The 27263-nt window shown below is 42.1% G+C and overlaps 1 protein-coding gene across 1 annotated transcript in view; it reads right to left on the bottom strand.

The window, feature by feature from the left end:
• Positions 1–19284, bottom strand: part of LOC311088383 (uncharacterized protein) — a 190751-nt gene extending 171467 nt beyond the window's left edge. Inside the window, exons 1-2 of the mRNA XM_084122447.1 lie at positions 19184–19284; positions 18776–18870 (exon numbers count right to left, since the gene is read on the bottom strand). Of these exons, the coding sequence (XP_083978573.1) occupies positions 18776–18834 (59 nt within the window). The 5' untranslated portion in view covers positions 18835–18870; positions 19184–19284. The remainder of the gene's footprint in view (positions 1–18775; positions 18871–19183) is intronic.
• Positions 19285–27263: the final 7979 nt, after the last annotated feature.

Here is a 27263-nt window from a genome sequence, read left to right as displayed (position 1 = left end):
GTATTTCTGTATTTATATTTACATTTTCTATATGATATGTGCAACATCTGGAGCAAAAAAAATATTCAAAATCAATAATATTATAATTTGCATTATTACACTAGCTTTAACATAAAATTAAAACATACATTGAAAAATTTTTAAGTTCAAAAATAAAAAATGAAATGTATTACAGAAATTAGATGTTTAAAATGTTCAAGCAAATATTATAGCAAAACTATAATTTAGGTTATTTTTCCTAGTTGCTTTTACACTCAGAGTTAAGGCACTTGATGCAATGATCGTTTCGGAATCCTTTTTTTAAATCCAGATTGAATTTTGCCACATTCATCGCGGGTATTTAATAAAAATGCAATCATAAGTGTCTTAACTGTGAGTGTAAATGCAATTAAGGAAAATAGCATTTAAATTATCATTTTGCTACAATTTTACGTTGAACATGTTAAAGGGTTAGTTCACCCAAAAATGAAAATCATCAATTTTGACTTTTATCAATTACTCAACAATTACGAGCTTTCTGACCCCCCATAGACAGCTAAGCAACTACCACTTTGATGCTTTAAAAAGTTCCTAAAGTGATTGTAAAACTAATCCATATGAATTGAGTGTTTTAGTCTAAATTTTGTGCTTTATGATGAACAGGTTGAAATTAGGCTTTTATTCATCAATTCACATCAGATAATACGGTAAAAGGAAGCTCTAGCATGTTCCCTTGACATGCGAAAACAAATGAGGTTCATTCTCGTGTGTTGCGCAGCACGTTTGAGAAAGAGGTTTGTTCTCATGTGTCAAGCATGTTCGGTTGAGCTTCTGAAATCTGTTCATCATATAAAGCGATCATGTCTCTTCAGAAAATTTGAACTACGGTAAACTGCTACGGTAAACTGCTCGATTCAAATGGATTGGTCTTACGATCTCTTTATGAACTTTTTGAAGCATCAAAGTTTTAGTTGCATGGACTGTCAATGGGGGGACAGAAAGCTCTCAGATTTCATTAAAAAGATCTTCATTTGTGTTCCAAAGATGAATGAAAGTCTTACAGGTTTGGAACAACATGAGAGTGAATAATTAATGACAGAGTTTTTTTAATTTTGGGTGAATTATGCCTTTAAACATCTCTAATAATTTTTGTAATATGTTTAAATTACCGGTATATGTTAAAACAAGTGTAGGAGATGGCTAATTTAATTATATTATTGAATTTTAATTGTCACTTTGCCCCAAACATTGCACATATGGTATGGAAAATGTACATTTAAATAAGAACATTGCCATTTTATATATTACATTGCCATTTTGCATATTAAATTTCAAAATGTCTTTTGATACCTGAATGCTACCATAATAAAGAGATCGTAAAATAATTTGAATTGAGCAGTTTAGTCCAAGTTTTTCTGTAGAGATACGATCATTTTATATGATGAACAGATTTAATTTAGGCTTTTATTCACATATAAATATACATCAATTCACACATCAGTTGCGGTAAACGGAAGTTCAATCATGTTTGCTAGACGTGCGAAAACCGATGATGTTCATTCTCGTGTGTTTTGCAGCACGTTTGAGCTTCCGCAAGAACCATTGAGGTTTGTTCTCGCTTGTCAAAGCAAGTGCGGTCGAGCTTCTGTTTGTTCAATGTTTAAATGTGAATAAAATCCTAAATTTAATCTGTTTATTATACTAAGCGGTAGTCTCTTCAGACATTTTTTACCAAACTTCTCAATTCAAATGGATTAGTTTAACATTTAACTTTTCTGGGTATTTTATATGAAGCTTTAAGTGAATCATTTAAAACTTTGTGGGAAATGTAAAAATGCAGAAAGTTTTTTTGTGTGTGAAAATTGTTTTCTTATCTGCATTTCAGTTATTCCAGAAAATGGACCGAATGCATGCTGTGGTTGATTTAAGGTGTTTCCAGGATTCCTTAAAGGTATAGTTCAGCAATTTTTTTTAATTCTGTCATTAATTATACACCCTCATGTCATTCCGAACCTGTAAGACCATCGTTTATCTTCGGAACACAAATGAAGATATTTTTGATGAAATCCAAGAGCTTTCTGTTCCTCCATTGGTAGCCTACGCAACTAAAACATTCAAGCCCCAGAAAAGTATTAAAGACACCATTAAACTAATCCAAGTGACTCCAGTGGTTTAACCTCAATTTTATGAAGCGATGTAAGCTTTGTTTTGCCAAAAAAAAAAAAAAGCATAATTTACCTCTATATTTACAAAATAATATTATCTAAAGCAGCGGTTTTCAATAGGTGAGGCGCGCCTCCCTTGGGGGGCGCCAAAGAGCCACAGGGGAGGCGCGACACGCGAAGAAAAAATAACTGTAATTGTGTGTGCGAGTATTAGCTTTAAAAATGCGTCGTTTCATTGTCCCAAGTCAACAGAAGTCAGCATTAAGGGAGAATACGGAGCCCGGGAAGTCACCTGTGTGAGTAAAAAAAAACGATCCGTGGCGACGGTTTTGCAACCGTCCGCTCAGTTTATAAACAGTACTCACGAATTCTCAAACTATTCCCTCGGTTTAACAAATCGTGCCCACGGATTAATAAACCGTACCCACGACTTTCTAATCCACGCTCTCAGACTTGTTAACCGTGCCTTCAGTTTTTGAAATCTGTACCCACAAATTCATTAACCGTGCCCACGCTTTCGCAATCCGTGAAGGTTAAGTCCCGCTCCCATTTACTTCACAATCTCATTATAGCTAGACGCGCGTCACGATCTGTGCACTGCCGCGTCTCGCGCTCGCAATGCCGCCAGATTCGGTATCAGTGCACCTTATGAACATTAAGCCAGTGCACATATTAATCAGTGCACCTTAAGTTATCAGCGTTAACTTGAACTGCATTTCTGTCAGTGCGTGACTACAGCTCGTTAATAAACAACAGCTCGTTTTTTTTTATTGATCCATTTCATACAATCCGTCTTCATTTGGCAAGTGCACTTGCGCAAAAACGTTTTTCATGTTCAACTGTTTTTTTGTGTGGATGCTGCTGATAAAACAGCTTCGCAGAGACTACAAAGAGACATGCATTTGTGTGTGTGTGTGTTTGTTTGTTTCTTTCTTTTGTAAAAGTTTCCCGGTTATAACTTCCCTATTTAATGCACAATTTTCCTTACAAATTATATGATCAGCATTACAATGTGAGTAAATGTAGCCGTGTAAAATGTAAGGGATGATGCCACCCTTATAGAACAATGTGCATTTACGTTTAAATTGTAACATATTTAATAGCATGGAATTACAGTGTAATTAGTGTTAGCTCATTTCTTAGCCTTTTTCAGTGCATTAGGTGAGGTAAACTGATAATATTATTATATAATATTAGTGATTCTCATTTATCAAAACACTAAAATTGGTACCATTTTGGAGAGAAATTGGGTATTTTTTAATCTCTCTATTTAACCCATCTCATGGTGTGTGATGCTGAACTATCATACGAGTTTCTAAAGGCTTTTTAATTATTTGCACAGTTATGAATATTGATATTTTATGTGCAACAATAGCATGCTCAGGCTCAGTGGCCTTTCGCCTAATTTTTAATCGTTTTTTTTTTAAATACTGTAATATGATTTAAATGGTGATGTGTACTGATTTGATGCATTTTAAAAAGATGTATGATAGATATTCTTCAATCTTTCTGACAAAGAACAAAATATAATGTGAATTACAGTAAGTGCAATTTTTTTAATTTATTAATTGTAGTGCACAGTGTTTATTTATAAGGGGGTAAAATTCGCAGCTCAGTACTCACTACTCATGAGTACTTTTAAATAAGCTACTTTTTTACTCTTACTCAAGTAGTTTTTGGGACAAGTACTTTTTACTCACACTACATTTTTTGGAATGTAATGGTACTTTTACTTGAGTATGTTTTTTCAGTACTCTTTCTACCACTGCTGGTTTTGTTCAAGATGATGTGCATCTCCTACAAATGTGAGCTTAAAGCCCAGACACACCGTGCCGATTTCAGCCGTCAGGTGTCGTCGGCGGTAGCTTTGGTGCCGATTGCACGTTAAGCATGTTGTGGTGACTTGTGGTGACTTGTGGTTAGGCCTACTGATGTTCAGTGATTTTAAAAGTAGCCTCAGTTAGGCCTGCATGAAGTTGGAAATTATTTGCTGTTGCAAAGAATCGTTTATGAATGCACTTTTAAGAAAGTTGTGGAAATAAAATAATATTTACATTTTATCAGTTGTTATTGAAACTCATTGCCTGAAACACACAAAAAATGGCATTTACTGCAGAGGCGTGTGTGGGTTAGGGCAGGACGGACGGGATTTTGGGGAAGGGGGGGCTCGGCTGTCCTAACCTACTCTAAGGGGAGGCTCACATTCACCCAATTTGAAAACCCCTGATCTAAAGCACATTCACAGAACAACACCTGGTCTTGAGTCAACACAATTCGCATGTGTCGTAGTGCTCCCCCTACTAAATAAAGTGTTAAATTGTGTTTTTTGCTAAAACAAAGCACCTGCATCGCTTCATAAAATTGGTTAAACCACTGGAGTCACATGGATTACTTCAATGATGTCTTTCCTATCGTTCTGGGCCTTGAATGTGTTAGTTGCATTGCTCCCAATGGAAGGACAGAAAGCTCTCAGAATTTCATTAAAAATATCTTCATTTGTGTTCCGAAGATGAACAAAGGTCTTACAGGTGTGAAATGACATGAGGGTGAGTAATTAACAAAATAATTTTCAGGTTGAGGTTTGAGGTTGTTTATTTGAGGTTGACTAAGCTGAAATCCGTTATAGAAGCACATTAAATGGATGCCAAACGAGATGTTGTAGGAAGTGTAGTTCACCCAAAAATTGAAACAGTCAATGGGGCCCCATTGACTTCCATAGTATGAAAATAGTATGAAAAATATTCTATGGAAGTTAATGGGGCCCCATCAACTGTTTCATTTTTGATTCTCAAAATATCTTCTTTTTTGTTCAAGTAAACAGATTTGGAACAACTTGAGGGCGAGTAAATGACAGAATTTTCAGTTCTAAGTGAACTATCCCTTTAAGTCTAGAAGTCAAATTTGAGCTTGTCATTGGGAGTATAAATTTAATAAATTTACGTCTGTCTTTTCTAATATTGATTCTTCATTATGTTCAGGAAGAACTGGCTATCTCAACCCACTGTGCAGATCTTGGGAACTTCTTGACTGGACGTGTCTTCAGTGAGAGGAGAATCTTCAGCAGTGTAAAAATGGAGGGATCTGAAATTGCCGAGCAGTTCGGGTGGAGGATGGTGTTTTAAAAAGATAAATAAATGCAAGGGTATTGTGTGAAAAGTGGGGGGAAAAAAACAAGTCTAGCTTTGTTGTAGATGAGAAAATATATTTTATGTACTGTAACATTTTTGCATTTTAAATTCTTTCAAATCTTTTTAAAGAAGTGATATTCTGTTAATTTTGCTAAGTCTTTATTGTATTGTGAGGTCTTTGATGTATTTACACGAAGAAATACTTTACTGTAAGTTGGAATGAAAGTATTCAAATGTTCATATGAATTTGATATGTATTTACAGAAATTATTAAATTGATGCCTTTTGGATTCAGTTGTTGAATGTGCTTGTTATTCAATAGAAAAATAGCCTTTAATAGTTCTCGTAGGAACAAATTTGACACAGTTAAGGTACAAAGGGGCTTGTCACTGGGGCAGTACCTTAAAAGATCAAATTTGTACCTTTGATAAAAGGTACAATATTGTACCAACAAGTTTTTAAAAACAAAAGGTACATTTTGGTTGCCCATGGTACAAATCATGTCCTTTAAAGCTCCAATATGTAGGAATTTTGTAATAAAATTTCCAAAAATAACTTGCACAGTGTGATATATTTCCTCCAGTTGTGTACTTACAATATCTCAAAAGTCTCCAAAGATTTTTTATTTCAGAGAAATTACGATTTTAAATAACTGGCCGTCCCGGAAAAGAAATGTCGCGCCTCAGTGACGCAATGTCCGCTCTATCCTTTTTTTCCGCTATCCGATTTTTTTTTTTTTTTTTTTTTTTTACAACAACTTTATTGAGTTTTTTTTCTTATCACAATAAACAATAAAGACGTCTGACAAAGAATAAAAAAAGAATAAAATAAAAAATATGACCCACCACACCGGAATATCACATGGTCAAATGCGGAAGTGGTGGTTAAAGCATTATAGCCATAGACTGTATGGTTATAGCTGTTATGGATCACGAACTCTTTGGCGAGTATTGAAGTGCCAACAAAACGAAAGCGTCCATATTCTGATACACGCAGACTGTGTGACAAACGGAGGAATAAAACCCAGATAAATATCGGCAGGCGTTTTCGAGATGGAGAGAGCTGCGCGACTATCTTGGACTTGACAGAGACTGCTCTCGCGAGTGTACTGATAGACAGGTAAGACATGCAACTGTCAATAATAGCACTTATAAACAAAATTATATTGCTCTTTGTACTTTGGTAAGGCTTTTTATCACGTGTGGTGACCGAGATTATGGCAGTACAATTAAATACAATCGGATATGATGTTAAAAAAATATATTTAGTCATTACTTGCAAATGTTCGTTCAAATTTACTTTTAGATATTGGTTTGAACACGTTAAACAACACGGCATTAACCATAAAAACGTAAAACTGCACAACATAAACCAAACAAATCATTTGACAAATAGCTGTATGTTGTAACGGGATAATATAGCATAACATTTCACGTTCCTTGCAGTTCATTAATTATGATGACATAAAATAATACGATCAGACATACAGGTAGGCTAATACAAAAACGAATAAATTACCTCATCCGTGATATCTAATTCATTAATTCCATTTAGATACATTGCTATGGTGAAAACGCATTAAAAACGACATCTCCCATCGTCACCTCCTTCATAGCGTCATCAAGCTTCGCCTTTGTTATTGTTGGAAACTGCGCCCTCTTGTGGTCAAATACCAAAGTCGCATACTGGAGCTTTAAGGTACAAACTGGAATGGAACAAATTTGTTCCTCTATATTAAGGTACAATTTTGTACCAGTAAAAGGTACCGCCCCAGTGACAAGGGTTTGTACCTTCTTTGGTACAAAATTGTACCTTTTTTTCTGAGAGTGTACAGACACAGGGAAGAACCACAGGTATACCACGCACATACAGGTATATATAATATATAATAAAAAAATGACAGTCGGTAGAGCTGGAGGCGTCAGCATTTCATTGAATCGAACTTCCGCAGTTCTTTCCACTCATTTGTGCATTTCTTTCTCAAAAGCAAGTTTTATCAAGTGGTATTAACAGCGTATTCGCGATCAATGAGCTCCGTACCTGTCAGGTCCAACAGTGGTTTTAGTTTGGTTTTGTCCAGAAAACACTCATCAGAGTCCAGGGCTGCGAGAGCTTGCATGAGTTTATTGTTAGTCATTGTTAGAGTGGAGTTGAATGTCTGGCAGGCGTAGAAGTAAAATCTTAAGACAATCCATTACTGCCCGGCCCAAATCTTGAATGCTCTCTAAGATCTGTTTTATTCATTGTCATTCATTCTTAACCTCCATAATTATTGCTTCCTCTCATTGTTTCAAAGACCTTTGACTTGAATTTCAAAATAATTAATTTGGTTTTGATTAGTGTTCAAATTATCCAGCACATGGGTTTCAAACTCACAGGGTAGCACATTATTTAGAGTAGCACACAGGGTAAATGGCCGAGGCAACACTGGCAGGGAATGAGTTAATGAGAAAATATATTACTGTTTGTTCTCAAATTATGTATATAAAGCATATAAAGCCATTACAAATAAATGAAGATTAATAAATGACAAAAAATAGTAATATGAGAAATGACACCATTAGGTTTCTGATGTGTGAATATGTGCTTGATCTCGTTCAGCTCTGTGAAGCAACAGTGAAGCACTCAGTCAGCCGTTTTATAAAAACAGTGGCCTCGTTGAAGGCGCCCTCGAACCACCAATACTGTGCAAACAGCAGTGGAGAGCTGTCGTGACCACCGCTGCTCGCGCTGTCACGTCAACACTGGGGAGAGGCTTCTTCCTGGAGAACACTGTTCAGAGACAGCATACAGACGAACTGTTTGGCTATCTCAGCGAAAGACAAATGGAGCTTGTATCCACTTCCTATTTATACCCTATTTATATCCTGCAAGCCAATGTGCATTGGCTCGTTCTGTTCACACTCGAAGATGATAGGGCTCCCTGCGTCGACGTACGTCAAACACTACACCAACTGAGAGGAACTACACCAACATTATAACCTAGAACTTGTAACAACATTGAAGTAGAAGTGTCTTTTTATTTTGTTTTTGATCCATATATAAATCTATTTCTCTTTTCATTTGTCATCTTTTTTTAAATGATTAGATGTATTTTAGTGAAGCTTCATCAAACCAACATCACGTGATTTTAAAGCTTTAATCTGTAAAAAAAAAAAAAACTCTGTTCTTCAGGTGTGTTTGGTGATGAAGAAGTGAAAAGAGTGTCAGTGAAGGAGGGAGAATCATTCACTCTAAACTCTGATCTTACTGAAATAAAGGATGAGGATGTGATTCAGTGGAGGTTTGGATATTATGAAAACACTTTAATATCTGAAATCAATAAACGGGCCGACAGAATCGCTGTATATGATGATGATGTTCTTGATGGGAGATTCAGAGACAGACTGAAGCTGAACAATCAAACTGGATCTCTGACCATCACAAACATCACAAGTGAACATGCTGGATATTATTCACTACAGATCAACAGCGAGAAAAAGAGAAAGTTCCGTTGCAATATCCAAGCTGAGGTTAAAAATATTTTTTTTTACTTGTTTTTTAACGACAAAATTTAAAGGGGACCTATTATGCAAAAGTCACTTTTGCATGCTGTTTGGACATAAATGTGTGTTGGCAGTGTGTGTACACAACCACCCAATAGTGATAAAAATCCACTCACTCCTTTTTTATTAATCCCCATAAATCATCGGCAGTGTCTCCCAACGACCTGTTTTCAGAATGCGGCTTTAGTGACGTCACTAAAGCCACAGGCCCTGCCCACGAGTGTTGACAGACACTGCCGTTTTAACATAGACCCGCCCTGATCGAGTTCATAGCGAGTTGTACACATCCGTCATTGCTGCACTGACGAGAATGTCTCCCAAGCTTTGTAGGTGTTGTGTGGCTGGATGTATTAATCCACATAGCTCTCTCTATTTACTCCCGAAATCTGAGGCAGCCGCTGAAGACGAGGTGGAATCATTTTGTTTTCAAAGAAAATGCTCCCTCAACTCTACCGAAATTCGTTTATGTACTTGCACACTTCTTATACTGTGTTTACTCAGCTCTTACAGTGATTTTCTGGAGTAAAACTGACGCTCCATCTTTTTTCTGATATTATCATCATTCCGTGAGATGAGATTTTTCTGACACTGAGCGCGAGCTCATGAAGCTCCGCCCCCTGTGCCATGCAGCAGCAGCTTATTTGCATTTAAAGGGCACACACTAAAACAGCGCGTTTTTCTGAGCACCAAAAAGTGACAATTTAAACATGCTGTAAAAAATGATCTGTTGGGTATTTTGAGCTAAAACTTCACATACACACTCTGGCGACATCAGATACTTATTTTATATCTTGTGAAAATGGGCATAATAGGTCCCCTTTAAAAGGTCAATATAAGCCTTCTCTTTAAATTATTTTATTGTGTTTTATTAGTGACACATATGGGTAGAGAATATATTCCAAAACTTTCTGAAAATACAGTATGAGAACAATTAACTAGAAATGTTTACCTTGGATATTATACAATTTGCAATCACAATTTGTGAAAAAAAAAACAACAACTGTGTTTCCAACTGTGAACCAATTTTATATTATATATATATATATATATATATATATATATATATATTGTACTTGCATTCTTTCTTGTGGCTCAGGAACACACCTGAATGAAAGTCTCATTATGCGGCTCATTATGCTGCTCATTATGCGGCTCATTATGCAGGTAGTTGTCTTCTCAGGTGTGAACCACGCCCCTACGCATATTGCTTTTCCAAACAAAAAGTGTTTTACAAAATTTAAATCAATGTATTGTTTTATGTGAATGATTAGGCAGGATGATTTTCACATCATTTTGAAGAAAAAAACTTGCAGTGACAAAATGCATTATTCAAAAGTCTTGTGGACACATATTTAGTATGTGTTTTGTGGCCTTATTTCAGAAACTTTCATTTTTATTTTTTTCAATAACCATGCATAGACATTATTCTCTCAAAAATACAAACATGTACATACATGTTGCTCACATATTATGGTAGCCCTGTTTGTGCTAAATAGAGTGTAATTACACCTTTGCCATTAATGTTTATAAGCAACTGAAAAAAGCACAAATGTCAGGGCATGTCAAAACATCTCAAGGACCCCAAAAACACCTTAGACCCCAGAAGGTTAAGTCCAATTTAGTGAAGACGGATGCTCCCTGCAACCGCTCGAAGGCTGAAGACATCAACAGCAAAGGATAAGTATTCTTTACCGTGATGTTGTTCAACCCTTGGTAATCAATACACGGTCGCAGAGAGCCATCCTTCTTCCCCACAAAAAAGAACCCCGCCCCCGCTGGAGAAGAGGAAGAATGGATGAGCCCGGCTGCTAGGGAATCAGAAATATATTTCTCCATGGCCTCCCTCTCTGGAGCAGAGAGCGAATATAATTTGCCCTTAGGTGGAGACGTACCTGGCAGTAGATCTATCGTACAGTCATAGGGACGATGCTCCTGCAAAACAGAACCAGACGCAGACGAACAAGCAGACACTAGACAAGACGCATAACACTGAGTGCTCCAAGCGGACACGGAGTTGTGTCCCCAGTCAATCCTAGGGCTGTGCTGAATGAGCCAAAGATGACCGAGGACAATGGGAGCCAGAGGAGAGTCCAGCAGAAGAAATGAGAGTTCCTCCGAGTGGTTTCCTGACATTAACTGAAATGCATTAACTGAAATCTTGTTAGTGAGAGGCATGATGGGGATCTGGAGTTGACAAGCAAAAGACAAGTCCATAAAATTACCTTCGGCCCCCGAATCCAATAAGGCTTGGCAACGGTGAGACTGGGTTGCCCATAGCAGTCTTACCGGGAGGAGAGTGGAAGATGAGGTCTTTTCAGTGGAGATCCCGCCCGACAGTAGCCTCATACTTACTGCAGGGCCCGATCTTTTACAGGACAGGTGTTAAGAAAGTGACCGGCCCCGCCACAGTAGACGCACAGTCCTTTGGATCTCCGACGTTCTCTCTCCTCCCGGGAAAGCCGAGCTCTACCCACCTGCATGGGCTCGTGATCAAAGACGGGGCTGACCGTATTGTTACCACTGGCTTGAGGGCTCTCAAAAACTCCAGGGACCAAGGGTATCCGTGTACGTTGTTGCAGACAGTGAAGATGAGAGTCCACCCGTAGAGCCAGTTCGATCAGTCCATCCAACTTCTTTGGGAGATCCAGGGTATAAATCTCCCGTTGGATACGGTCAGTCAGCCCATGCAGGAACATGTCCCACTGCGCTTTCTCGTTCCAGTGGCACTTCGTGGCGACGGTACGGAACTCGATCGAGTAATTGGAGACCAATCTATCTCCCTGACGAAGGTCTGCGAGTCACTGAGCCGCCTCTCGACCTGCGACTGTTTGATCAAAGACCCTCTTCATCTCCTCTGAGAGTGCCTGGAATGAGGAACAGCACAGATGTTGGTTCTCCCACACCGCCGTTCCTCACAGAGCCGCACGTCCTGATAACAGCGTCAGCACAAAGGCCACCTTTGACTGTTCGGTATTGAAGGTCAGTGGCTGAGGAGAAAAGAACATCGAGCACTTGGTTAAAAATGCTCTATAAAACTCTGGCTCACCCGAATGTGACTCTGGGGTAGGTAATCGCGGCTCTGGTTGACGGCTGGGTTCGGGAGGGGTGGGGGGAACAGGCGGTGTGGGTGGCACAGTGGGATCCACTAGATATTGAAGCTGCTGGGTGAGCTCGGACACCTGCGCCACCAAGGCTTGCACAGCACGACCAGTAACAGCCAAGTTCTCCTCCTGTTGATCCATACACGATATGCTGAGAGACAGGAACTCACCTAAATCAGGGGTACTTGCTGAATCCATTCTAGGGTCAGATCGTTCTGTAAAGGTAAAGAACAACGGATTCAAATGCAAGTAAAAAGTGTTTATTGATCTCAGTAGCTGGAGGGTGCAATGAAGGAAATAACAAATGTCCGGAACAGTCTCTCCTGGTGGCACAGGGACGCTGATGGGCAACCCGATCCAGGATAAAGATGGTGGTGTGCAGATGTCCGAAACGGAACTCAGAAGAACGGCCGACACCCGAAGAGAAGGCTTCCGAGGATCGCCGGCAGCGCGGACCGAACAAGAGTACAATTTCACTGTGAACAGGAAACAGGCGGTGGACGAAACACACCGGGAACAAATCCACAATGATCTAACAAAGACAAGACGAAAACAGTGAGTATAAATAGGCGCCGCTGATCAGCTGCAGCTGGTGCGGATAATCAGAGTGATGATAAGCGACCGCGCCCACCACACACATAAACCACAACACAGCGCGAGAAAGAGTCAGCGAATTCATGAACCGTTACAGACATGAAAGCAGATTTGAGGGATAAACACCAAAAACACCTCATATGTGCCGCTCCCAGTATAAGAGTCTTTCCTTGCCATTAATGCTTGAATAACACGCCAATAACACTCTCTCATTCCTCTGCTTCCCCGTCAGCATACACCATGAGTCTGAGCACGAATGCTTAAAGGAGAAGTGATATATAGTATTTAAAGGACAAGTTCGGTATTTTACACTTAAAGCCCTGTTTTCAGCTCGTTTCTGATGAAATAGAATGGTTAAGATTGAAATTTGGACACATGCTGCTGGCCCGAGAATTTTCGGTTTCTGTGGTAGCACCCTCCCACCTCAGTCAGTCAGTCAGTCAGTTTTATTTATCCCCTTAGGGAAAGTAGTTTGCAGTACACTCCCACAGACATCACAATCACAATTATATATGGCATATACAAATTAACAATCAATAATTAAAACAATTCAATGTAATTTGCCATGACCAGACCAGCTGACCATCAATCAAGACTAGGAGAAGAATTTAAAAATCTAATTGCTTGGGGGATGAAAGATTGTTTGGACCTGTTTTTCATGCATCGTGGAACACAATATCTTCGGCAAGATGGTAGTAATTCAAATGCATAAGATAAGGGGTGCCTCTTATCATTCACAATGATATTAGCTTTACTCAGCACTCTCTCTATATATATCTCTATACTTGTTAACTTAATTCCTAACAGTTTGCTTATCATTGTCACTACTTTCCTTAGTGATGTCTTCTGAGCCTCTGAAGCATTACCATACCAACAACTCACACAAAATGTCATAGTGCTTTCCATAAAACATCAAGAGCAATCTGCTATGGACGTTAAAAGACAGTAATTTCTTTAAGAAGTACAACCTTTGTTGTATCTTACTTAAAAAGTCAGTCCACACATCCCATTTAAGCTTATGATCCAAAACTATACCGAGGTATTTATAGTGTGTTACTAATTGTATTTGTTCCCCATTAATTAGTGTAGAGTGGGTTATATCCTGTTCTCTCATTCTAAAATCAATAACCATCTCCTTAGTTTTGGAAGCATTTAAGAGGAGATTTGATTTCTCACACCAGTTCAAGAAAAAATTCAAAACAGGACCATGCTCTTCCTCTCCGTCATATAAAAGGCTCACTATGGCAGTATCATATGCATACTTGATAATGAATCTATTTTTAAAAACACTAGCACAAGAGTTAGTGTATAGAATAAATAATAATGGAGATAAGACACATCCCTGAGGTGATCCGACCGAAGTAATCATTTTATCCGAAATGTAAGCATCCTATTATCTAATGAGAATTATTTTGCCAGTGTGTCTGCTACTGTTCTTGGAGAGATACAGTTAAAAGCTGATGAGAAATCCACAAATAGAATAAAAAAAAAAAAATTGTTTTTGGTGTTTCTAAATGCGAATACAACAGATGTAGTACAGTTAAAATTGCATCCTCTACTCCCCTAGAGGCTTGATATGCAAATTGCAGAGGATCTATAAGATGCTCTGTTTCAGATACAATATACTTTTTTACTAAACGCTCAAAAGATTTCATCACTAGAGATGTGAGTGCTATTGGTCGAAAATCGTTTAATCCTAAGTGTCTAGAAACTTTTGCCACTGGTACTATTGTAGATGTTTTCCATATAGCAGGAATAATACCAGAATTATACAAAGCTCTAAAAATATCAGTAAAAACTGGCGCTAACTGGGCCGCACAGTGTTTTAAAACATTACCACATATCTTTTCTGGACCTGGGCTTTTCCGAGGATTACATTTCTTAAAAATCTGACTAACCTGTATTTCATTGATGTAAAAACCAACAGGAGATTTAGTCGAGGGTGATGGTGGCAACACTGGGGCAGCATTACCTTCTCCCTTATCAAAACGACAGAACTATGAGTTGAGCTGATTAGCCATCTCTAGCTCCTCACATTCTTCTAACACCAGAGGCTGTTTGCCTCTTCCCTTATGAGGAACGTTTGTCATATTCTTAATCCCCTGCCAGGCATATCGTGAGTTACCACATGTCAGAGACGCTTCTATTTTTTGTCTGTATGTATACTTATCTATCTGAATTTGTCTTTTAATCTGCTTCTGTATATGCCTCTGAGTTATCACATCCTGATTTCTATATGCTTTCCTCTTCTTATTAATAAGGATCTTTAATTCTTTAGACACCCAGGGTTTATCATTAGGATAGACCGTAAGAGTCTTAGTAGGAATAATAGTATCCACACAGTAATTTATATACTCATTAACTATTTCAACATACTCATTAAGGTCTCTACTACCAAAAACCTCCCATTGGGTACATTAAAAGCACCCCTGTAAAGCCATTGTACTATCATTGTCCCACACTTTAACAGATTTTTTCTGGGGTTTCTCCTTTTCAAGTAACCTCTCATAAACAGGGCGAAGATATACAACACTATGGTCAGATGCCCCCAGTGGTGGGAGGACAGATGAAGTATAAGCATATTTAACAGTTCCATAGCACATATCTAAAGTCTTTTTTTTCCCTTGTGGGACAGTCAACATATTGATAATATGTGCGTAGACTCTTCTTAATGTTGCAATTATTAAAATCTCCCAGAATAAACTTAGGACCATCAGGAGAAATTGACTCAAGTCTCTGAGATAGATTGTAAATAGTCTCTTGCGCTTTGTTAAAGTTTGCTTTGGGGTGAAAATATGCTACAGTAATGAAAATTTGGGGAAACTCCCTTGGTAAATAATACGGATGAAGAGAAACGCACAACAGTTCAATGTCCGGAGTGCACATGCTTTCTCTGACCTTCACTGCACGACACCATTCCTCTCGAACAAGAAGACATACACCTCCTCCACGAGTCTTCCCAGTGATGTTACAATCTCGGTCGGTCCTGAACGATGCGAAGCCTTCAGGTTCAACCTCACTGGGCAAGACATTGCTGTCCAGCCACGTCTCGGTAATTGCCAGAACACAGGAGTTCCGGAACTCATGTAGGTAGCGGATGTTAGCTGTTAATTCATCCATTTTTGCTCGCAAGGATTGCGCGTTGATGAGAAGAGTAGTGGGCAGGCAGATTTTGTTTTTTTCTTTCAACCGTCTCAATCGGCGACGAAGACCTCCTCTGCATCCCCGTTTCCGCTTAGTTTGAACTTTGACGCCTTTCTCGTTGGTTTTGAGATAATTCGGGATTGTATCCACTACTGTAGAATGCTCTAGTGCAACTGAGTTGCGGAGCAGTAGTAGGAACTCTCGGTCGTATCGAATTTCATTGAGGGCAACGCCGCCAGCAGCGTGTCCGAAGTTCAGTCCATAGGAGAGATAGATATTTAAGAACGCCACCAGCAGTCCAAACATGCTCCACACTGCAGGATCCATGATTAATATCCCCCCAAAAAAATATCATACATAAACTTAAAGAAAAACTTAAAAAAGGCTCCTAGCTCTAAGAGAGTCTCAGATAAAAATTTATATCAACGTAAATGTTGTGGGAGACACCGCGCGGCAGCCACAGAGCAGCGCCACCGGAAGCCAGAGTTGCATACTGTAGGTGCACTGGAACAATCCTTCCTAAAACGCATTAAACTTTCGTTTACAAAGACGTGAAACCACCGAGTGGTCAGGGGTGTTCACTGATATGCTCACACAAAAATCGCTGCAAAAGATGCTTTTAACCAGCGGCGAAGGCTCTGGGCTGGACAGGACCAGCGGCGAAGAAGGCTCTGGGCTGGACGGGACCAGCGGCGAAGAAGGCTCTGGGCTGGACGGGACCAGCGGCGAAGAAGGCTCTGGGTTGGACGAGACCAGCGGCGAAGAAGGCTCTGGGCTGGACGGGACCAGCGGCGAAAGAAGCTCTGGGCTGGACGGGACCAGCGGCGAAGGAAGCTCTGGGTTGGACGGGACCAGCGGCAAAGCAAGCTCTGGGCTGGACAGGACCAGCGGCGAAGAAGGCTCTGGGCTGGACGGGACCAGCGGCAAAGCAAGTTCTGGGCTGGAAAGGACCAGCGGCGAAGAAGGCTCTGGGTTGGACGAGACCAGCGGCAAAGCAAGCTCTGGGCTGGACAGGACCAGCGGCGAAGAAGGCTCTGGGTTGGACGAGACTAGCGGCGAAGAAGGCTCTGGGCTGGACGGGACCAGCGGCGAAGGAAGCTCTGGGCTGGACGGGACCAGCGGCGAAGGAAGCTCTGGGTTGGACGGGACCAGCGGCAAAGCAAGCTCTGGGCTGGACAGGACCAGCGGCGAAGAAGGCTCTGGGCTGGACGGGACCAGCGGCAAAGCAAGCTCTGGGCTGGACAGGACCAGCGGCGAAGAAGGCTCTGGGCTGGACAGGACCAGCGGCAAAGCAAGCTCTGGGCTGGACAGGACCAGCGGCGAAGAAGGCTCTGGGTTGGACGAGACTAGCGGCGAAGAAGGCTCTGGGCTGGACGGGACCAGCGGCGAAGGAAGCTCTGGGCTGGACGGGACCAGCGGCGAAGGAAGCTCTGGGTTGGACGGGACCAGCGGCAAAGCAAGCTCTGGGCTGGACAGGACCAGCGGCGAAGAAGGCTCTGGGCTGGACGGGACCAGCGGCAAAGCAAGCTCTGGGCTGGACAGGACCAGCGGCGAAGAAGGCTCTGGGCTGGACGGGACCAGTGGCGAAGAAGGCTCTGGGCTGGACGAGACCAGCGGCGAAGAAGGCTCTGGGCTGGACGGGACCAGCGGCGAAGGAAGCTCTGGGCTGGACGGGACCAGCGGCGAAGGGAGCTCTGTGGGTATGCCGTTAACAGTCTCTGCCTCGCCGGGCATGACGGGACGGGTCATCTGTATTGAGTGGATACAGATGACCCTTCTAGTGGCCATGGCGGAGTTGACTCTTCGGGTGGCCATGGTGGATACTTTTTGCAAAATTACGTTTCAGTCGCATAACATCGGTTAATGGAAATGTCGTCATTTCGCAATAGATTTTTATCGACATTTAGAAAATATCGCAAAAGTTTTGTGCAAATCTGTAATGGAAATGTGGCTAGTGACATTATCCATTACATTAAAGCAACACCAAGCAACTTTTGCTCTCGGGGTTCCCCTACAGTTGGGAAACAGTATTGTCTTCTACTGCGGTCGTAAAATCTGTCATGGTAACACCAGGGGATACACGTGCATTTGTTGACAAGCCAATACCCCCGAACTCTGCAGAAGGAGTTCTCACGTCTTGGGCAGACTTGGGGGTACAGTGGCATATATTTCAGCATGTCATATGAATATAGTTTCATGGGTTTTATTTTTTTCAAACGCCAAAAGATCGCGTAGCTCACGTTTACAAGCCAGCATCATTATAGTAGCCTATTGGCTACTGTTTTACAGAATGCTAATTCAATTCAATGTTTGTGTGGTAGGTAATAGCCATATATCGTCAATATTATAATATCAAGCTACCATAGATAAATCTGCAAAGTTGAAAAATCGATTTGCATTATAGCCTGAGGCAAGACACTTTCACCAGAAAAATAAATAAACAAACATGACTATCAGCCTGCAGTCATTAGGCTACTTAGCCTAAAGATCATTTTGTCCGTCTAATCATGTATTATTTACTTGCAAGAATGTAGCTCCTACCAAACTTGTACACGCCGTTTAGACATAGGCTTACTTCTGACTTTTTTTTTTTGTCAGTTGCTGCTTTGGCCATGACAAAAACATACGCACGAACGCCGGAAAACAAATGCTGGTTGGCCTCTCACGTCCAAATTTGAGGAAGTGGTGGGGGAAGTGACGTATGCCGTAAAGCAGTCGAATTTTGTAGTTCTTTTTGTGCTCGGGTTACTACCCGAACCCCGAAGTTACGTAGTGCCAGTAAAAGCGATACAGACCCCGTCAGGCTATGGCAGACGTGTCATTCAACCTATTTTAAGTCGATGTACCATCACAAGAGTCTTGGAAATATATTATGAAAGTTGAAAAGCTACATAGTGTTGCTTTAATTTTCTCTATTATGATTGGTTCTTCATATGTGCAATTCCTCTTCTCTGTTATACTTCCCTCTTTCTTAATCCTTCAGCTTGTTGCACAAGTCATGAGTTTAAATATATCCACAAACCTAAACGGCTGTCTAGTTGTTTCCTCTTGTTATTAATGTTAAACCGGCAAGGTAAAGCAATGTTAGCTGTGATTATTTATTCCTTCACATGCTTTACCTTAGATCAGTTTTGGTTCCTTCTTCCTCGTCTGCTTGAATGTCTTCATTCATCTTCATTTATCTCTATTCTCTCATGTTTTCCAGCTTGTCTGCCTGTCATCAGGAAAATACAGAAAAGTGTAGAGATAGTGAAGTTGGACAAGAAATGATAGATGATGTTACATTAAAGATATACATATTGAATAATATTTAGAAAATAGACTAAAGCCAGTTGAACTAGAAGAGCAAATGAGAAAGAAACCACCATATCTTGCAAAAACCACTAGAAGGAGTGGCGTGAGTAAACAGCAAAACATGATTTCTGTATTGAGCCAAACATGTGTAGCAGACTTCAAGTGGTAACCTCCGGACTCCATAAACACGACCACACAATGAATAGGATGATGGACATGAGGAATATATTCACCTTTAACAGAGTAGTGAGGCAAGATTAGTATATAGACATCAGAAGGCCTACTTTCTCATTCCTCTGCTTCCCCGTCTGCATACACCATGAGTCTGAGCGAGAACACAGAAAGGAGAAGTGATATATAGTATTTAACGTGTTAATGTAGGTGTTGTATTACACCACATAACAAGACAGCACACATAGAAAACATAAATGGAAAATGCATAACATATTTGTAAGTTAACATGCAAATTGTAAACTCACAGAAATATAAATGTGCTGTAAACTCTTAAGTGCATCAAAATCTGATTGTTGAACTACTGTGTGTATAATACCATAGCTGCCAACTCTCACGCATTCACCGTGAGACACACGCAATTGACACTTTTCACACGCTCTCACGCCACACATCCATTTTCTCACGCACAGAAAAATCGCGAAGCAAAGGGGACACGGAGACCGACAGACTAGACAGAGCAGGTTACTTATGATATAAAACAGCTGGAGAACAATTATGTCACATAACATTTACCTCAGGAAAGCCATTTAATGGCCATAATATAGGCTATAGCACGTTAGTTGGCTAGAAAAAAAGAGCTATAGAGAGTATTTTGCTAAATATGTGTACTATATTGCATTATATTTAATTTGTGTTATTTTTAACCTTAAATAATACTGCCAGCTGATAGGGCTCTCTGTATGTTTACAGCATTAGGTGAGTTGTTTTTTTTCTTGAGAAAAATGAATGCCTATCTTGTGTAGCCTACCTAATATTTATCCAAATGAGTCAATATTAAATCAAATCACAATAATTGAATTGAATTGAAATAATAAAAAAGTGTAGCTTACCAGAAATCGAACCATGTAAACATTGTAACATGTTGTCGCTAAACCTAATAAAATTCAGTTTAGTTACTAAAATGTTTTGACAATCACAATACACTTATTGTGATGCAATATTTTTTTTTACAAATGGCTTAATCAACCGGTTACAAATGGAATGATGATTTTGATTGTGACTTGGGTACCAGAAAGTCTCTGTGAGCTTTTATTGTTTTACACATGCACATTTTAAGCTTTTGGAAAACACTTGAAAACGCTATAGTGCGACAGACACATTACCAACCCAGCAAACACAGATTGTTGGCACAACGTACCCAACCTTCTGACAACGTTACATGGCCAAAAGGTTTCTATAACTACGTTGTGTGGTGAAGGTTGTTACAGCGTTATCACAATGTTGACATTAAACCACCATTCAGGGCCATTGCTTAAGGTTGTGCCAAGGGTGTTTAGACAACCACTGGACGACATGTACTCGTCACTGACCTGAACCGCCCGTTGGGCTCATTTGTGTTGTCTCATTCTTCATCGAGCAAGGATACGTGAGTATTGCGCTTAATTTAGCCTACCTCAGCTAAATAAGATACGTAATTATTCAAACACAATCTACAACTTCATTTTCTAATGTGACTAATGTAGCCTCGCTCGCACTGTTTCATTTTTCATTTGATTTGTATGCTATTTAGTCTCATTCGTTTCTTTGCTCCTCTGGATTTGTGGATGTTTCCTGGACTGATCCCGGTTACCGAGCTTTATCGCCCGGCTGTCTGCCATGTAACGTTACAGAACCCGGTTTTGTTCATTAAATGTTCTGATCTGCCTTTGCTTTTTATGTTTTATTTATTATACTTAAAATAAATTTGTATATTCGTTTATTTTTGTATTTTTTATTTTTTTTCACAAATGTATGACTTTTGGAAGTGCAATTATGCACCATATGTATACCATATGCAGTTTTAATAAAGTTAACGTAACCTTCTGTCATTTTTACTCTTCAAAGTGTACATAATAATAAGCGGTAGACGCCTCTTAATGAGGTGCTTTGAAAGAAGAAAGCTGATGGTTCCATAGTTTCATTCCTTGTTCCATTTCTGGTAGATATTTGGTTCTGATTCTCTGCTTGCAACAAAGTCAATTTTACGATTTCTGATCTTGTGACGCTCTAAGCGCTGTACATGCTAACAAAGAATAATTTTTCTGTGTCTATGAAAAATACCCTTTTCTTAGAATCAATGAGTAATGAATGAGTAATTCCCTTAATTCACTCTCTGTGCTGATGCTCCCATACAGTAACATTACATATGAGAACAATTCATCCACTCTGTTCATGAATCAATAACACTTGCATGTGCAGTGACTTTGGTTGATACTTTCTTGTCAAAGTAAGCAAACTGTTGCTTTAAGACACTTTTCACGCATTTATTTCTGTTGAAAATTACACTTTTGATCTAGAGGAAGTTGAGGCGCACTTGTGATAAAGTTCAGAGCGTGAATTATCAGAAAGAAAGTGCTAGATGTTGACGTGCAGTTATTTAAATGTTGGTGGAGTTTCACTTCATTTTATTACATAGCAGCCTCGCATCAGATCATTTGTCATTTTATTACTGAAGCAGTTCTGAAGAGTTTGTCTTTCCATGTTTGTGGACTGAAAGCGCTGAAGATGTTTTGCGCTGTTTTCTTCTGTTTGTGTTTCTGGCGTCTGGATGGTGAGTTTTAAATCTGTTTTATGGCTTCAGTTGTTTCTCTTCTGGTATCATGTAATAAATGACTGGTTAAATTAGTCAGAGAAGATTAACATTCACTGTTTGGACAGCACTGATAGGGGAGCATTCAAACTCTAAGGGTGAGCGTACATAAACTGACAGAAAAATCTAAACTCAGGAGGATATTACAAGAAAATCCCACAACATGTAATGTAATCCTGGAAACAATTGCTATACACTGCACAACAACATTTACAAAATCCACTACAGACACAGAGAAGAACCACAGCGGGTGCATACAGGTATATCCATAATAAAAAATAAGTCAAACTGACAGTCGGTAGAGTTGGAGGCGTCAGTATTTCACTGAATCGAACTTAATAATAATAATAATAATACATTTTATTTGTAAAAGCACTTTTCATACAAGAATCTCAAAGTGCTACAGAGACCACATTGAACTAATTAAAATCAGAAAAAAAAAACAAGTGATAAAATATATAAGAAAAAAAAAACAGCTAAAAGAGGAGTTTTTAGTGCAGAGTGAAATTAGCAAAGCCTAAGGACAACTTAAGAACGCCTGCCTGAACAAAACAGTTTTAAGCTCTTTTTTAAAAGTGTCCACAGACTGGGGTTTTCGCAGATGTTCAGGGAGGGAGTTCCAGATGCAAGGGGCAGCAGAGCAGAAGGCTCGGTCTCCCATGGTGCGGAGTCTTGAGCGTGGCTGATGGAGGAGGTTTGTGCTTTGTGACCGGAGGTTACGGGTGGATGAGTGAGGGGTAAAGAGGTCTTTGAGGTATTGCGGGGCGTTGTTATAGATGCAAAAGTGGGTGAATAGGGCAATCTTGTATTGAATTCTTGAGGTTATGGGGAGCCAGTGGAGGTTCTGAAGAATGGGAGTGATGTGTTCGTATTTGCGGGTTTTCATCAGAGTTCGGGCAGCACAGTTCTGAATGAATTGAAGTTTTTGAAGGTGTTTATTTGGTATACCGATAAGCAGGCTGTTACAGTAATCAAGCCTGGAGGAAATTAAGGCGTGGACGAGTTTTTCTGTGTCAGAGAAAGTGAGGAAGGGGCGGAGTTTTGAAATGTTTTTGATATGAAAAAAGCATGTTTTGTACAGATGTTTGATGTGATTTGCAAAGATCAGTTGTGGGTCCAGCTTCTTGACCGGAGAAAGAGATAGTGGTTATGGGTGATGACTGGACCTGATGAGGGGTGCCGATTTGTATGGCTTCAGTTTTAGAGCTGTTCAACTGGAGGAAATTATGACTCATCCATGCCCTAATCTCCTAAGGCAGTAAGGCAGTTAGATAGGGCTGGAGATGATGGTGAAGAGGGAGCAGAAGAAGATGAGGGAGCAGATAATGATGAAAGGACCGGGGTAGAGCATAGGTTTGAGTCGGTTTGCAGGTATAACTGAGTGTCATCAGCATAACAGTGAAAAGAGATGCCGTGTCGGCTGATGACACGACCCAGTGGCAACATGTATAGAATGATGAGCAGGGGTCCTAGGATAGATCCTTGGGGGACACCACAAGTGACAGAGGCTGTTCGGGACCTAGCAGATCCCAGGCGGACGTACTCTGTCCTGTCAGCGAGGTATGAGGAGAACCAGTCCAGTGTGGAGTGACGGAGACCAATGTCAGTATGGAGACGGCTTAGGAGGATATGGTGGTCGACAGTATCAAAGGCCGCTGAAAGGTCAAGGAGAATGAGCAGAGAGGGGGATCCAGAATCCAGAAGGTCATTGGTTACCCTCAACCGTGCTGTCTCTGAACTATGGGCAGTATGAAAACCAGATTGGAATGTTTCAAACAGTGAATGACGTTGTAGATGTCCCTTTTCAAGCACCTTGGACAGGAATGGAAGATGGGAGATGGGCCGATAGTTAGAGAAGCATTCTGGGTCGAGGTTGGGTTTCTTCAGGAGAGGTTTGATAACGGCAGTTTTGAGTGGGGGTGGGACATGGCCAGAGTTTAATGAATGGTTTATTATTTGTGTGATGAGAGGACTAATGGCCGACAGGTTTGATTTGATGAGTGCTGTAGGGAAGGGGTCCAGGGGAGAGGTGGAAGGCTTCATCTTTTTGATGAGACCCTTGACTTCGATCTGCGAACTTCCGCAGTTCTTTCCACTCATTTGTGCATTTTTTTTTCAAAAGCAAGTTTTATCAAGTGGTATTAACAGCGTATTCGCGATCAACAAGATCCTTACCTGTCGGGTCCAACAGTGGTTTTAGTTTAGTTTTGTCCAGAAAACACTCAACTACGGTTTCCTCAACAGAGTAATGCTACAAGTTCTCACTCACTGTGCGTTGTCTTTTGTTCGGTTTGATTTCTGTTTGGACCAGATCACAGCTAATTCTCCAAAGCTCACTGAACTCTTCCTCTGATTGAATTCTGTGAATGCAATCAGCGGCGCAATTGTCAAACTTTTTTTTTTTGTAGGAAAATATCAGTCAGAAGTCTAGCAGCTGCGTTTTGGATGTTCGTATGCGATTCAAATGTAGGATTGGCTAATATATGTATGTATTGAGTTGCAGTAGTCTAGTCGAGATAACTCTCTCAAACTCAGAAAATGTTAAAAAACCTTCACCTTAGCAAGCAGTCTTCACTGAAAAATGAATGAAACTAAATGAAACTAATGAATGAAACCTTTGAGTGAAACTAAAATGAGCCAATGAACATTGGCATGCAAGATTTGCATTCCGCGCCCCGCCTGCCAGAGCGAGTATAAAGCGGAAGCGCGAGCATACACAAATTGGTTTCTGCTTCGGAGCAGACCGGTTGTGTCCTCTGAGTGAATGAGCGTTTCGGATAGTGTTTCCACAAGCTCAACGAGTCTGCTGCTTCAAGACCTCTCTGTGTTGGTGTAACGGCACTTCAGTGATCTTCACGAGTCTCCCGGGTAGCGGCTGTTACTTCATGCGATCTGCTTCTTTCAAAGAGTTGTTGTCACAGCTGAGTGCACACAGTGGGCTTGCAGTTTCCCCGCTGTGTTGCCGCCTTGATCCCTTTGTGCTTCAGCACAATAAGAGAGTGTTTCTGAAAGAGCAACACAAGTGAAGACCGCGTCCTTTTCAGGATGACGTTTCACCCGTGTGTTTCTGGATGTGGTCAATATCTGCACGCTGAGGCAGTGTTCGTGAATGAGTCATGTTCCCACAGCGGGAACATGACCATCGCGATGTTAAGATCGAGACTGAGAACCCTCAAACGAGGGGGAGTCCCTTTGGAGATTCCTCGATCTAGTTCTTCTTCTGGTTCATTTCAGAAGAAGGCTACTTTAGCTAATCCCATTGGTGGTCTGAGGATCACAGTGATGAATGACCCGCCGGGTGAAAGACCCCCACGGGCCCCTCACTCCTCTGCATCGCTGCCATTGGAGCCTCCGCAGGAGACCGCCGGGCCATCTCGTGTGGCCGGATTACCAGATGTCGATCGCTGCATCGGAGGGAGAGTGGTCATCTTCTGGGGATGACGACCCGGCTGCGTTGCCCCCTTTGGGTGTGGCAACGTTGTCCGAGCCGGACCCGGAAATGGCCGTTATGCTTGCCCGGGCAAGTCACCGCACGTTCCCTGGGCCGGGCAGTGTCCATGCTTGTTGTCCAGGAGCGACACCTGTGGCTCACCCTGGCCGATATGAGGGAGTCGGACAAGAGTAAGTTCCTGAACTCCCCCATTTCCCAGGGTGGCCTCTTCGGCGACGCGGTGGAGAGCTACGCCCAACAGTTGTCTGCCGCCCAGAAGCAGTCGGAGGTTATCAAGCACATCATGCCCCGGAGACAGGCTGCTGCTGCCCAGTCTTCGCCGGATGCTTCTCCAGCTGCTCATCGCCGACGGCACCCTCCTGCCGCCGCCCCCGCCCCTGCTCAGCCTAAGCAGCAGCCTCCACCTAGGCAGCAGGGTGCAGCCGCAAGAGAGCTGCCCAGCCCGCTCCGAGTTCGCCTAAACCCCCCGGCAAGAGGAAAGGGAAGCGACCATGAGACGGGCGACCCAGAGGACGTGACTGCTGCTCTCCAGCGTCTGCACCACTCCTTTCCCCGGAGGAGGGCCGGGTGGAGAATCCTTGGTTACGTTTTGTTTCTGTTCCGCTCAGTTGCCTCGCCGCTCCCAGTCTCACCCCGTCCAAGAGGGCCAGAATGACAGTGTGCGCCTCCACGTTGCCTCGCCGCTCTCATTCCCCTCACCCCAGCGCTCAGATGGCAGTGACGCCGCCCCGGCCTCCTCACTCTCATCTCCCGCTGGGCAAGGAGGGTCAGAAACCTGGACTCGACCTTCCCTGCCGTCTGCCCCCTCGTGGAAGCAGGGGGTTGCTCCGCACACCCAGACCCCACTCTCGGCCGCTCCAATGCCTCCGGAGTCGAGTCCCTGCCTTCCACCATGCTGCCCCACCCCGGGTATGCCGGTGGTCCGGGTGGGCTCACTGGTACAGTTCTTCGAAGCCTGGCTAGCGCTTCCCAGGCCGTCCCGGTGACCCGTACCATCCGGCTCTGCAATGCAATTCAATTTGCCCGCCGGCCACCCATGTGTGGGGCTGCGATGCCCCTGTTCTGCTCGACGTCCTGAGATCGACGTCCTGCTGGCGAAGGACGCTATCGAGCCGGTCCCTCCAGCCGAGATAAGGTCAGGGTTTTACAGCCCTTACTTCATTGTACCCAAGAAAGGCGGTGGGTTACGACCAATCCTGGACCTGCAAGTTTTGAATCGGGCCCTGCACAAGCTCCCGTTCAAAATGTTGACGCAGAAACGCATCTTCGAGTGCATCCGTCCCCGGGATTGGTTTGCAGCGATCGACCTGAAGGACACGTACATTCATGTCTCGATTCTTCCTCGACACAGACCGTTTCTACGTTTTGCGTTCGAGGGTCGAGCATATCAGTACAAGGTCCAACCCTTCGGGCTGGCCCTGTCACCCCGTGTCTTCACAAAAGTCGCGGAGGCGGCCATTGTTCCCATGAGAGAACGTGACGTTCGCATTCTCAACTATCTCGACGACTGGCTCATATTAGCTCACTCGCGGGATCTGTTGTGTGAACACAGGGACATGGTGCTTCGGCATCTCAGTCAACTGGGGTTTCATGCAAACTCTGCCCCACGCAGAGGATCTCTTATCTCGGTATGGAGTTGGATTCGGTCAGTCAGACCGCGCGCCTCACGGAGGCTTCAGCGCTGGCTTCACGATCGAGTCCCGAGATGGGCGTGGCAGAGCGGCACGTTCCGGGTGAACATCACCCCACACTGTCGCCAAACCCTCAGCCCTTGTTCAGACCCTGCGTTTCTACGGGCCGGAGTGCCCTTAGTCCAGGTGTCCAGGCATGCTGTGGTTTTCACAGATGCTTCTGCCAACGGCTGGGGGGCCACGTACAACGGGCATGCAGTTTCGGGTCTGTGGACGGGGCCCCAACTGCATTGGCACATCAACTGCCTAGAGTTTCAAGCAGTACGCTTAGCCTTGTGCCGCCTCAGAGGGCTACTTCAACACAAACATGTACTGGTCTGTACGGACAGCACTGCGACCGCTGCGTACATCAACCGCCAAGGTGGTCT

Source organism: Abramis brama (assembly GCF_963993115.1).
Source record: "Abramis brama genome assembly, chromosome: 8".
In the NCBI taxonomy this organism is placed as follows: domain Eukaryota; kingdom Metazoa; phylum Chordata; class Actinopteri; order Cypriniformes; family Leuciscidae; genus Abramis; species Abramis brama.
Note: the sequence above shows the minus strand (reverse complement) of the source record. Positions and strands in the feature narration are given on the sequence as shown.